This window comes from Capra hircus, chromosome 24, assembly GCF_001704415.2.
Source record: "Capra hircus breed San Clemente chromosome 24, ASM170441v1, whole genome shotgun sequence".
NCBI lineage: Eukaryota > Metazoa > Chordata > Mammalia > Artiodactyla > Bovidae > Capra > Capra hircus.
The window spans coordinates 33,850,731-33,865,696 of record NC_030831.1 but is presented as its reverse complement, the minus strand read 5'-3'; the positions used below and the strand labels follow the sequence as shown (position 1 = coordinate 33,865,696).

General features: G+C 34.4%; 1 protein-coding gene across 4 annotated transcripts in view; it reads left to right on the top strand.

Annotated features, from left to right (window-relative positions):
• The window catches only part of RBBP8 (RB binding protein 8, endonuclease), a 77,823-nt gene that overhangs the window by 36,187 nt on the left and 26,670 nt on the right, over positions 1–14,966 (top strand). For all 4 annotated transcript variants that reach the window (XM_005697054.3, XM_005697052.3, XM_005697051.3 and 1 more), the window contains 2 exons: positions 6,400–6,512; positions 10,671–10,737. In XM_005697054.3, the coding sequence (XP_005697111.1) occupies positions 6,400–6,512; positions 10,671–10,737 (180 nt within the window). The remainder of the gene's footprint in view (positions 1–6,399; positions 6,513–10,670; positions 10,738–14,966) is intronic.

The window sequence follows — 14,966 nt, the reverse complement described above, 5'->3', positions numbered from 1 at the left end:
TACAGCAACCACATCAGTTTATCCTTTAAATGATGTTTCTTTATCTGGTGTTTGATGTAGGACAAGCTCAAGGGTAGCAGTGTTCTAATGCATTTGGTGCTTTAATTCCATTTTTACTGCTAAATAGGTGGTAACTGCTTCACAGTTCTGTTCCTATCTAACTCCTGTCCTGCCATTCTCTTTCCTTCCTTGCATATTTCTCCACTTTCAGGCATTCTAGGGATTCTTTTCACTGAGAATTCCCAAGATAATGCTATTCACCTCCACCTATCAACTTTCTTTTTTCCCACTTCTATGAAGTTAACACTACATTAGAAAAGACTTTGAGATTTTGCTGTTTTCCCTTGTCTGAACTGTAAGTGCTATTTAGGACCTTGAACTATGTACAACAAACAGTGTCTCTTCTTGCTTTATTTATAGTTAATGGTTTTCCTTTATTACCATTTCTGTGTATGTTACAAGAGGGCTGGTGGTTTGATTTTGCTGCCCTGCCTTTACTGGTGGAATAATCTAATATTCCGTATGCATGAAAACCGAAGTTGGGTAGTCTGTCATCTACGACTACTATTTCTTTGGATGTACACTTACTGGAATAAGCATCCTGTTCTGGAATATATAAAACTCCATATGCTTTAAAATCAGAGATACAAATTTGAATTCCAATTTCACACTGTAGCCTTAATTAAATTTAACAATAAATAGTGGAGCCCTGTACCATGTTCTAGGTGTTGCTCTAGGGGCTAGGAATAATACCATCCCTCTAAGTATACCATGGACCTGTCAAATATCCATACATCTAACCCTTTTGAAAAAAAGGGAAAAAGGAAGCTCTTAGGCTGCATTGTATTTTAGGAAAGGTTTGACAAGGCCAGTTGGGGGTTCTGCTCTGCTCATTCATTGGCTGGCTTCTGACTGAGATGCTTGGTGTGGTCACCTGTCTAAACAGGTGAAGGATTTCAGAGCACAACAGTTGGAGCCAGTGATTTTACTTCCTACAATAGGAGATATGTTTTCATGGTTGCCACACTCAAAGACTGATTGTATTTATTTCCAGCACTCTTTCTGTTTAGTTGATCATTCACAAATTGCTTAGGACTCAAGGTTAGTACACTGAAGAAAAAATCACAAGGTAAAATTTTCATTATGTTTTGCATGAATTGGCTTAATACAGTTGGCTCTCCATTTCATCCTCAAGCTATAGTCGTCTTCCATTTTAGCTTTTGAAGATATTCCTTTGTAACATATTCAGAACATTTCTTCACTTTGTGATTTAAAGTTTTCACTGTTCTGTTATTCTTTGCATCTTGTGCTGCTTTTCTTAAGCGAGTTGAAATGACAGTGGATGAGTGCCTCTTTCCCGTAGAAGTATTTTCTAAATTACTCTCCTTTATTTGGTGAATACATTTAATTGTTAAAATTACCATTTTTATTCTGCAGTTTTTAAAAATGATTCTTTTCTGTTTATTGGTTGTGGTAACTGATTTCGTGTGGTGTTACACTTCTCCACTGTTTCTTATTCCTAAATGTTCTTGTTGCCTTTCATTCTGATCACCATTACATTTTTAGGCAGGTGAACCTATAATTCACTACATGGTGTTAATTTGGGGGTGGGACAAGGAAGGTAGCTCATTTCTTTTTTCACATGCTTTTTCTCTCCTTCAACTCTAAAATTTCCTTCTGGGATTATTTTAAGGTTTGTCCCTCATTTTATGAAGCTTCTTTTAATGAAACTGAGAATGATCTAGATCTGACCATAATTTTTTTAATGTAGGATGTGATAGGTTTGAGGGCTCATGTTATACCCAGGTATCCAGCACTTGATCTCCACCTTCACCCTGTGAGGTAGATGATAAATCAGTTTTACAAATGAGGAAACAATGCTGACAAAGAGTTAAACTTTCCCAAGATCACATAGCTAATGAATAATTAGGTTCAATTTGATCCCCAAACTTTCGATTTCTACTGTTTGATATGTGTTGTCTTAATTCTATAAATGTTGTATAAATAAATTACAACTTAACTGATTATCTCAGAGTATTTATGTTTGATATCAAGTTACTAAAACAAGTACTCTGAAATATTAAGTCTTCAACATTGCCTGTTATCATAGTCTTGTTTTATTGGAAGGTTGGTTTGTTTTTGGTTATTTTCCTTTTAAATTGCTACTAATTAAATGCTACCTTTAAATGTCAAAGTAGGTACCATTTAGTAAAGTTCTACTTACTTAAAATTTTACTTTAATTTTATGTCATATGTAAGAATGAATGATAGTCTAGAGCAAGTTTTTCTGAGACCTTTAAAAAATAACATATATTTCATTAAAATTTCTTAATGGTAATTTTGCAACTTGCTGTTTTCTCTTCATGAGATGAAGTGATTCTTACTTTGTAGCCTAATATTGTGAAAACATCAAGAGATGTTTAGATGAAAGGAATTAATGCAATAAAGATAAATTAGACAATAAAATGTTCTAATTTAATGTGGCTTGCTTGTTTGTGTTTTACTAGTACTGTTATTATACTTCATTTATAGACTTTCCCTCAAGGAAGCAAAGTATTTCCCTTAATCTAAGGAACAGTCACTGTGCCAAAGAAGTACATTTTTTAAAAAATAAATGAACTAAGCAGTTAAACCATGGTTGTCTGATTTAATATCTTTAAAAGCTCTTTTGGCAGTCATAGGAAACGCATGTTTCAACCTTTGTTAAAAGGGAAAATCAGTACTCATAATCAGAGGATTTGTGGTTCTCTAGTTTTCAAATACTGAACCAAATGTCTTCTTTTGTCTTGCTAAGTCTTCTTACTCATAGATTTGAATTTAAATGTATTCTTCAGGAGACCTTCCCTGACTTCCTAGACTAGGTTTAGTTCTGCTGTGTGCTTTCATAGTATCCTGTATTTCCACTTTAATGTGAATCCTGTGTATGCATGTGTCTGCTCAGTCGTGTCCAATTTGGTGTGACATCATGAACTGTAGCCCACCAGGCTCCTGTGGTTTTCTAGGTAAGAATACTGGAGTATGTTGACATTTCCTGAGCCAGGGGGTCATCCTGACCTAGGAATCGAACCCACATCTCTTGCATTGACAGGTGGATTCTTTATCACTGTGCCACCTGGTCATGCTTTATTTTAAATACTTATTATTATCTGTCTTTTTCTAGTAGACTGTAAGCCCTTTAAAAGAAGTGACATTATCTTGGTCACTGTTGTATTTTAGCACGGACAGGTGTTTAGTGAAACCCTTTTGAATGAAAATGAATAAATCTGAGGAAGTCTTTTTAGGGTATAGCAAACAATTGAACATACTTGTTTATATGGTAAGTTTTACTGCAAAGTAAACACTTTTATTTCTTCATCTCTATGAACAAGGTGGAGTATAACTCAATGCCTAATGCTTTTCAGCCGTTAAAAGTAGAATTACTCTTCTTTCCCTTTTAACCTGCTTATAGCTACTGAAATTGTATTCTCCTGTGAAATTGAAGCTGTTTTTTCTTTCTCTGAAGTAGCAGTTAAAGGTAGGCAAGAGGAAAGAGGTGGAATCCTACTGATGGAAATAGGAGCTATCCTATTTTCTCACATCCATTTAAATTTAAGCTAGGACCAGTGAACGATCAGGAGTTGACTCTTCACAGATACTTTAATACTAAAAGTGGCAGTAAACTGGAGAAAACTAGAAGTAATAAACAAACTGGGGAATATTCCTTCATTTTATAACTGCCTATATCAGTGACATTTTTAAGCTTGGAAACTAAGGTTTCAAGAGGTTGTGTTCCATGATATCTTATGATATTTAATATATCAGAGTTGAATTCTTGGAAACAATAAGGAAAATGGTAGGGTAATGTTTTAAAAATACTTCGTTAGAATTGATTAATGCCGCTTAGCTCCTTCAGTGTTTTTCAGTGACCTTTCAATGCCAGTGCTCTTTTTGGCCTCTAGATTTAATAGTTCTAGAGTTTAATAGTTTAACGTGAATAAATTATTTACCTACAATCAGAACTATTTGAATGTTATTGCATGAAGCCCAAGCTATTAATTTGAATAGATGTTGAAAGAGAAATATGAAATGGGAAGTATTTTTTTAAATAGTTAAAATTAAGTTTCTTCTTATAACAGTTTAACAGTGTCTTGGTTTGGAATAGTTTAGAGAGAACTTTGTCTTTATTTTCCTTTGGAATTTTAAAGGCAAATAGCAAGAACAACAGTAGCAGCAGCTGTTAAGTACAGGATCACAACTAGAGCACCTAATCCTCTGTTTTTATCTTCTCTCTTATTAGTATAATTTATTAAGTTGAAATAGCTTCATGTGGTTGTGGCTACCATTTTGAACCAGAGTTCTAGACTTTTCCCAGTACTGACTTAGGATTCCACATTCTCAGGTTAGTTTCTATTTGTCTACCAACTCATTGCTTTCAATTTGTTTGTTTGTTTTCTTTCCCATTTTCCGTCTTCATGGTCTTGTGTCTTTAAAAATATATATATGTGTGCGTGTGTGTGTGTGTGTGTGTATACCTTTACTGTAGCTTTGTGGGATTTGGGGAGGGAGTCGTAATAGATGCAGATGTTCACTTTGTCATCTTTTCTTAGATCTTAATTGTCCTAATTCCTGTCTCTAGAATCTACTCCAATTAAATCATGATGCCCAGTTCTTTATCCTTTGTTCTAGACATTTTAGTCCTATTAATGCAACCTGTGAGCTCTAATCTTTATTTTTTATATCCATATCAATACTTGTTGATATGAGTTTTACGTAAAAATCTCTAGGTTCTTTTTGTTTCAGTTGTCTAGTTTTTATCTCTTTGTTTTAAAATTCATGGAATGTCCTACCATGCTATTACTTCCATAGACATTTATGTATACTTAGTATCTTTTTAAGTTATTGAGTTAAAATTATTATGTAGAATTTATATTTGCTAAATTCCTAAAGTGGAATGTGTGTCTTATTTTTAACCATATTTTTTCCTGGTTATATAAATAATGAAATTAGAGAAATTTTGAAAAATAAGCAAAATACTAAGAAGAAAATCTTCTATGTTGGTACTTATAACTGTTACTAACATTTTGGAAAACACCTTTCTTTTCATCACCCACTCCTTTCATGTATGTATTCCCTCTTCCTTTCAGCCCTTAAAATAATTAGTAAAATCTATTTCCTAATCTAACATTGGAGTCTTTTTTTTTTATTTTTAATATAAATTTATTTATTTTAATTGGAGGCTAATTACTTTACAATATTGTATTGGTTTTGCCATACATCAACATGAATCCACCACGGGTGTACACATGTTCCCTATCCTGAACCACCCTCCCACCTCCCTCCCCACTGCATCCCTCTGGGTCATCCCAGTGCACCAGCCTCGAGCATCCTGTATCATGCATCGAACCTGGACTGGCGATTCACTTCACATATGATATACATGTTTCAATGCCATTCTCCCAAATCATCCCACCCTCGCCTTCTCCCACAGAGTCCAAAAGACTGTTCTATACATCTGTGTCTCTTTTGCTGTCTTGCATACAGGGTTATCGTTATCATCTTTCTAAATTCCATATATATGCTTTAGTATACTGTATTGGTGTTTTTCTTTCTGGCATACTTCACTCTGTATAATAGGCTCCAGTTTCATCCACCTCATTAGAACTGATTCAAATGGATTCTTTTTAATGGCTGAGTAATACTCCATTGTTTATATGTACCACAGCTTTCTTATCCATTCACCTGCTGATGGACATCTAGGTTGCTTCTTGGAGTCTTTTTAAAACTGAAAGAACATAGCTTTTTTTTAAACTTTGTATTCTTTGACCTTTATTATTCATTCAACTAAAAAAGTTGTTGCATTCATTATGTGTGATATGCTATGCTAGGCAAAGTAGATGCAAGTTTGCATCCAGTCCATTGGTACTGGACTGGGTTTGATTTTTGGGTCTAATAAATTAAAAAACAAGATCAGTTTTTTCAGTAAGTAAGTTCCCCTCAAAGAGTTTAAAAGTAGCAGATTTTTATAGAATTGCACTCCGAATTACAGCCTGTAGAAAATGATACAGCATAATTTCAGCCTATATGGAAATATGTGAAAGGCATTATAACTAATTAATTTTCTCTGTATTTTCCAAGTCAATTCTTTAATTATTCCTAAAGTATAAAAATCCTGAAATTAATATATGGAGCAGTATCTTTTAGTAGTTGAAAAATGTTTTTTATTTCAGTTTAATTGAGGCATAATTGATAAATAAATTGTTTTTAAATGTTTATCATGGTGATTTGATAAATGTATACACTGTGAAAGGATCCCTACCATCTGGTAAATTAATACATCCATCACCTCACATATTTTTATGTTTATTTTTTGATAAGAACATTTTAGTTCTACTCTAAAAGTACTTTGTTTTTGTTTCATAGATTAAGAGCAGGATTATGTGATCGCTGTGCAGTAACTGAAGAACATATGCGGAAGAAGCAACAGGAGTTTGAAAATATTCGGCAGCAGAATCTTAAACTTATCACAGAGCTTAGTGAGTTTGCTTTCTTCACATACTAAGTATTTAAAACATAGTATGCTACTGTTAAACACCTATTATTAAATTGGTTACAACCGGATGGGTTGTTTACATGTTTTCTTCATTTAGACACAAGGTCAGATGTCATTTTTTTTCCCTTTTTGTAGATTTAATCTCATGCTTATTTTAGTAAGAAATAGGGTATAGATTGTTTGTTGTTTCATGATCCCATGGACTGTAGCTCCACTGGATAGACTCCTCAGTCCATGGAATTTTTGAGGGTGTAGAAAGGTTGTACAAATACTGTCCATGTTGGCCTTAAAGTCTTACCAGCTGTAAGACAAGAAGCACATTTTCTTTGGATATATCCATATTTACTTCTTTGGTTTTATTTCATGTAATTTGATTATTTATATTTAGTAAATACAGACACAAAGCAGACAATGTAGAATTCTACAAAGATGTGTACTTTCCTGATTTTCACTATTTTTTTACACACTGTTACAAGTATATCATTTTCATATTAGTCTACTTACCCATTTCATGTAGGATTATCTTACATTTATCTTCCTTTCCAAACTATGTTTCCAAATTATATTGCTATCCTCTGGTTACTCAAACAGAATATATGAATATATGCTCATTATTATAAAATGAGATAGAAAAAACATAGTTTTGTTTTGCTCCCAGAGATAACCACTATTAAGAACATAATAAATATCTTTCCAGGTCCAAGTTTATCTTTTGTTTACCTCTGTCCCTCACTTTACCCCCTCCTGTCTCTTTGTTTTTAAATTTTAATAGGATCATCTCCAAAATATTCTTCTTGTTCTGACATACATTGTTTTGGACTGTAGGAAATCTTTACATGTTTATATAGTTCAGTTCAGTCACTCAGTCATGTCTGACTTTTTGCAACCCCATGAACCACAGCATGCCAGGCCTCCCTGTCCATCACCAACTCCTGGAGTTTACCTAAACTCCTGTCCATTGAGTCAGTGATGCCATCCAACCATTTCATCCTCTGTCATCCCCTTTTTCTCCTGCCCTCGGTCTTTCCCAGCATCAGGGTCTTTTCAAATGAGTCAGCTCTTTGCATCAGGTGGCCAAAGTATTGGAGTTTCAGCTTCAACCATCAGTCCTTCCAATGAACACCCAGGACTGATCTCCTTTAGGATGGACTGGTTGGATCTCCTTGTAGTCCAAGGGACTCTCAAGAGTCTTCTCCACGGTTCAAAAGCATCAATTCTTCGGTGCTCAGCTTTCTTTATAGTCCAACTCTCCCAACCATACATGACTACTGGAAAAACCATAGCCTTGACTAAATGGACCTTTGTTGGCAAAGTAACGTCTCTGCTTTTTAATATGCTGTCTAAGTTGGTCATAACTGTCTTTCCAAGGAGTAAGCATCTTTTAATTTCATGGCTGCAATCACCATCTGCAGTGATTTTGGAGCTCCCCCAAAATAAAGTCTGACACTATTTCCACTGTTTCCTCATCTATTTCCGATGAAGTAATGGGACCAGATGCCATGATCTTCGTTTTCTGAATGTTGAACTTTAAGCCAACTTTTTCACTGTCCTCTTTCACTTTCATCAAGAGGCTTTTTAGTTCCTCTTCACTTTCTGCCATAAGGGTGGTGTCATCTGCACATCTGAGGTAATTGATATTTCTCCTGGCAAATCTTGATTCTAGCTTGTGCTTCTTCCAGCCCAGCGTTTCTCATGATGTACTCTGCATATGTTAAATAAGCAGGGTGACAATATACAGCCTTGACGTACTCCTTTTCCTATTTGGAACCAGTCTGTTGTTCCATGTCCAGTACTAACTGTTGCTTCCTGACCTGTATACAGGTTTCTCAAGAGCCAGGTTTAGACCCATAGATTTTGTGGTGTGTCTGAATACTTGTATGCATGCATTTATTTAGGAATATAAGATTATCAGTGAGTAGAAAACTATTACATTTTCATTTATGACATTAACTTTTGAAGAAGTAGGACTGTTTTCCTAAAATTAAGCCACCTTCTGAATAATCCTCATCATTTTCTTTACCTTGTTTCTTTATTTCCTATAAAATAGAAATTGGATCTGAAAGCTTGATAAGTCCAGATTAAACCTTTTTGACAACCGTACTTCATAGGTAAAATTGTCTACTTTATATTGCATCCTATCAGGATATAGGTATTGTCAGGTTCTTCCGCTCTTTGGGGGTTGATTGTTAGACTTCTCCATTATACAGTTGAATCTTCCCCTGGTACCAAGTAGTCTGAGTTGGAAGGATGGATGTGTGAAATTTTGAAATCTTGCAAAAATACAGTTCTCCCTCAGTCTTTAATAATTTTAGTATCCATTGGTGATTCTGGCCTGAATCAATTATTTAATTACAGATTACAAAATGATAATTTTCCATTTCTGTTATTATTCTTATATTCATTAGCTGGTATTTTTCTGTAAATAAGAATTCTCCCTCATCAGTTAGGGCTGCTGGTTACTGTAGGATGTAGTTCCTACTAGAAAGGCATGATACATCTTAATATTTTCCCTTTAATTTCCAGTTGTCAGAATTAGATCTTGTATATTAGTTACCTATAATGGTGACAAATGAGGTGTTGGGTGTTGCGTATGTTATGTTTTGTTTTGCTTTGGAGGTGAGTGGGGCTTTCTCTGTTTTGGGCATAATAGACACTTGGAATTTTATGTATTTAGTGTGTCAGTTATGTTAATTACTATATTGATACTGATTACCTCAGTCTTGTCTGCGTACTCTCTTTTGGTAATCACTTCTATCATGTTAGTTCGAGGCCTTCCATCTTTTAAATCTTTAAACACTTTATTATTATGTAAAGCAATGCTGTTATCTGAAATACTTGGGAATCTATATATGAGTCATTTTGTACTGACTGTAGTGGTCATTGAATTAGGATCACTCTGGCTCCATTCCAGGAGTTCAGGCTTGAACTGGAAATTTCAAGTTCAGTTCCTCCATGAGTGCTGCTATGAACAATTGCTTGCTTACTCTGCTCAGATTTCACTCACAATTTGTTTTTGTTGTTGATTGTGGCAGTGGTGTGGGAGTCTCTTGGATATCTCTTTCTGTGTCTGGCTCAGGTGTCCTCTCGGATCCTTTCCTGATTTTCTTAACAGCCCAAAGTAAACCTTTTTTTCCTTGGAATTTCATTTAGCATTTTATCTGTGCTTCTCTTAACACCTTTGTTACTTTCAGCAGTTAAAAAAAAAGTTTATATAATATCTTGTATCTTATTAGACTATACTTTCCTTTAGGTCACTGTCATATCTTAAGGTTTTTGTGGAGTTTTTTTCCTGAGCCTCCAAAGGAGGCAGTTTAGTATTGTATATAGTCAACAAATTTTTATTTACTCAATGTAAGAAAATATGTTGAGATTTTAAACCACTAAATTATTAACAGATTTTTGGAGTGTGACTAACTTTCTTTATTAGAGGTTAATTGTACTTATTCTGACTTGATGTCTTTGATATATTCCTCCTAGTAAAACACATGCTTAACCAGTGACATAATATCAAGGATTAATAAAAATTTTGTTCTGGCAGCCATAGGAATTATAGCCCCAAACTGAGTTTTTGCTTTATAGATAAGGATGATAGGAAAATTTAGTCAAGGTAGAGTCAAACAAGGAGATGCTACTTCAGTGGTATATAAAGTTACTGACGCCATAATTATTCATGCAATATAGAGTATGACTAAGAAAGAAAATCTACTTAAGTGTGCTTCTGTTATAAAAATTTACACTGATATTCACTGTTATATTTTATGATTAGATTTATTTTGAGATAAATGACTCACTAAAATGGTATTTGAAATTAGTAGGACTGAGTAACCAGGTGGAATGCTTTCTTGTCCTCAGTATGAATAATTAAACTATACTGCCCAGTACATGAGGTCCTCTTTCTTTTTTGCCCACAAGCATTACATAAAATTATCAGTTAATCATTTCTGTGAAACTGGCACAGTGTGAGGTGTAGTAATCACTACCTAGTAACAAATTAGTTTTGAATAGTAGCATTAACCCTGACTAACATACAACTTAGAATTTGAAATCCTAATTTCTCTATGACTGTTGAAATTATTGAAAGAGCCTGACATGCATACTAATATAGCTATAATTTATGCTTTCTTTCCACATTATATTTAAGTGAATGAAAAGAACACTCTACAGGAAGAAAATAAAAAGCTTTCTGAACAGCTGCAGCAGAAAATTGAGTAAGTATTTTTTCTTGATTGTGGCAGAAAATTGAGTATTTTCCCCTATCTTCTCTTTCTTCATTTTACTTAGCTATGCAAACTGTAAAGGTATATTAAGAATCAAAGATTTCTTTTTTAAAAATTATAAAGTATTCTGCAGTTGAAAATACAAGAAAAATCACTGTATTTTTGTTTCAGAAGTATATATGAAGACTTTGCATGCATCTCTTATCTTATACTTTTAGAATAGTATAAAGAGTATAAAGTATATAAAGAGTATATGCTATAAAAAAAGTATGCTATAAAGAGTATAAAGTATAAGAGTATACTCACAAGAGTATACATGTGAATGTATAAATTATCAAAACATTTTAATTTAAAGCATTTTCATTTTTATAACTATAAATAAATTATTCAAATAAATTATTTTAAACACTTCTATTTTAAATAAATACTTGAGTTTTGTTACCACCTTTCCAGCTCTGTCCTAGAAACTTAGTAAAAGTAGTCTGAATGATTATTTCCTCTTACATGTTTCTCAGGCCTAGAGAAGTTCCTCCTTTTCCTCTCCCCCAGTTTTTGTTAATAAAAATAATAACTTTTATCCTGTATACCAGTTACTCTTCTTGGTGTTCTGTGTTTATTATTTCTAATCCTCACTGTGATTCTTCAAGGTAGTTTTATTGTCTCTACTTTATGGACAAGGAGTCCACATCTTACAGAAGTCAAATAACTTGCCATGGTCTCACAACATGTAGCTCACAACAAGACATCACTCAGAACCCCATCTTCTGACTTAGAAGACTCTGTTCTCTCTATTATTTGACAGTGTCTCAAAAAAAGAATCCGTTTTTCTGGGTCTAGTCTGATACAGAGCAAGAGATATCAAGTTTATGTAATATGTTTTAAGAGTTATAATTCAGGACAGTCTTAATGGTTTCCAAGGTTTTTAAAGACTGTTGAATTTAAGTGGACATCTGCAAAAACTTTGCTAAACTATGTAGACATAACATGATTTTGCCTTAGTTATTGTCTTATGTATAAACACATCTCACAAGTGGAATTAGCTTCTTTAATCATATCACTGCTTTTTTTAAGTAGTTGGTGTCCAAAAAGATTTTTATATTTTTGCCATGTTAGCAGTCCACTGAATATTGGTAGGCAAGGAGAATTTTGAGGGGGGATAACAAATGAGGAAAGAAGGATTTGGGGCCAGACTGAGGTTATTAAACAAGTGTGTATGAAGATGTCAGCACTTACTGATTTTACCTGTGCTGAATATTGAAGTGAGGCTAGAACACAAATTCACAATCGTTTCTATATGATTCCAAAGCCTCAAATGGTTTTTTTGAAACGTTACAACATACCCTCACCTCAACTGACAAGATACTTTTTATTATTGTTGTTCAGTTGATAAGATGCATCTGACTCTTTGTGACCCATGAAATGTAGCCCACCAGGCTTCTCTATCCTTGGGATTTAACAGGGAAGAATAATGGAGTGGGTTGCCATTTCCTTCTCCAGGGGATCTTCCTGACACAGGGATCGAACCCACATCTCCTGCATTGGCAGGCAGATTCTTTACCACTGAGCCACCAGGGAAGGCCCAGTTTTTATTATAGTCTTCCTTATTTGTCCCACTTCCTGTGAGCATTCCTGTGCTTTACTGTGATAATATCATTGTGCTTGACTGAAGGGTGATACCTCAGGCTCCACTGAAAGTGTTTTGTAACAAACTGTATATTCCCTGTGTTACCCTTCATTTTAAAAAAAAACTTGAGTTCTGAGTTGCATCTGGTTCAAAGATTTCAGATGAGTGGTGGTTGACCTACATTAATTTATGTTCTGTGATGTAAAGGTCACCCCAATCATATCAGTGAGTTTAGGGCATGTATCTTTTATTTAGTACATGCCTCCCTCAGGACATTATAGGGGATAATCTGTTGTGTCTTTCAGTTCTATCCTGAAATTTAAGACAGCTATTCACATAAGCCAGCTTATTCTCCTCAAACATATTCTCTTTTGCTTTCAATTGGAAAAAAAGCGAGTATTATCTTGTCTGAAGTTTCTCTGAACTTTAGAAAAAGTATTATTTATATTTTTTCTTGCTAAATGCGGTAATTCTGATTCACCTAATCTGGGTTAGATGTTACAGATAACCTTTTAAGGTAGGACAGTTGTTCAGTGACAGTATAGTAAATTATTCAGAAAAAGGTTTGCTGTTATGAAATTAAAAATATATATTCAACTGTACCAGTCACAGAAAGAAAATAATTAAGTTTTGAGGACATGACTCACTTTGTTTTGGGAAATGAATGTCCTGGGTGAGTGAAAGTCAGTTTTTTTTTTTTAAACCCTCACCCTCAGCATTGAAAGTGCAGAGTCCTGATCACTGGGCCAGGGAAATTCCCTCAGTGTTCTCTTTTAAACTGAATTCCTTGTAAATCACCATTGTTTAAATACCGTTTATATAGGTTCACTGTCTCCCAAGTGTATTTAATTTTAGTGAGATGATACTGTTGGTAAGTTCTAAGTCTGGGTAGAGATCACTTTACGGAGTGAAACTTGTTGATTCTGATTTTAACTTCTGGAACCATCTGGAACAAGTTTACCCCTCCTTCTACTTGATGGCCCTTTGTGTGCATTAAAGATAGGTATGGGGCCTTCCTGAGTCTTCCTCATAAGTAGGTAAATATGCAGAGTATATATTTTCTGTTCATTAACTATTCCTCATGAGACATTACTTGAAGACTCTTCAAATTATTTCTTTAATGTTTCAGTTTGTCAATATTTTAATTAAGTCAATCCTCTAGGTATAGTCTGACCAGTAGAGTAGTACTGCCCACTCCATTTTTCTGTATCTTTTTACTTACATTGTATGTGCTTGCATGCTCAGTTGTTCAGTCATGTCCAACTCTTTGTGATCCCATGGACTATAGCCTATCAGGCTTCTCTGCCCATGGGATTCTCTAGACAAGAATACTGGATTGGGTTGCTGTTTCCTCCTCCAGGGGATCTCCCTGATGTGGAGATCAAACCCGCATCTCCTATATTTCCTGCATTGAAAGGCAGATTCTTCACCACTGACCCACCTGGGAAGCCCTAATATTAATGTGGTCAAGATAGGTATATTTTGACCTTACTGGGTCTACTGCTAACTAGAACCTTCAAATCAAAGTCTTCCCCTATCCTCTACTTGTAGACTTCTTGTGGTGGTATAAAAATACAGGACTTTAGAGTCATGACTTTGTAGTAGTTGTTGGCGGAAACCTTATATCAAAGGAGTCTTCATTGTAAATAAGTGCAATATTGATTAAATACTATTTTCTGGGTGTTGCATTATGTTTTTACATATATCATTTCTTTCAACTTTTCCAGAAAAATGAAGTAGGAAAGTACAGTACTGTATCTACTTTAATAGTGAGGTAACTGAGACTCAGAAAAGTTAACTAACTTACCCAACATGACTATTAAGTGTGGCTCAGATGGTAAAGAATTCTCCTACAATGTAGGAGACCTGTGCTCAATCCCTAATTAACCAAAAGGTGTGGCATAAACTTTTAACTTTTCTCAGAAAACCAGAATGAGACAAAATGCTTTAAAGAAGAAATTTAGTTAAGACATGGAAAGTTGTATTTTTCCCTTTTTCTTTTATGACAAAGGACAAAGGAGGACAAAGCCAGCACTTGTTTACTTAGTTTAGACACCTCTAGTTAGAGCTGGTTTTTTTTGGGGGGGGGGGTTCCCTTTTGTGATCCCAGCTACTTCTAGATTGACTGCCAGGAAACCAATTTCTTCTCATGACTCATTCATGTTTCAGGTTGAATTTTTATGACTAATAGGCAGGTAGCCTGTGACGTGATTAGTTAAAGCAAGGTCAGATAGATTTCACACTCCATTAATTTGTAAGAGTTTCTCATGTGACTTTAGCTTACTTTGTTTTTTCCAGAATAAAATGGTAATTGTAGGTAGATATTAGCTCTAAAGATTTTCCTTGGAATGGAGCATAGGATTATAGACCACAATAATACTGATATTATCTAGAAAATTAAGATATAAATCTGTTAGGAAAAATTAATCTCAATTTAAAAAACTGTGTTGGTCATAGTTTATAAAAATCTCATTCTTTGGAAATACATAGTCATACAAATTGATAGGACTATATTAGAAAAGACTGGTTTTGTCAGCCTGACAGACTGATAAAAATTATTGGCAAATAAGGTCAACAATGGTTTGACATGGGAAAG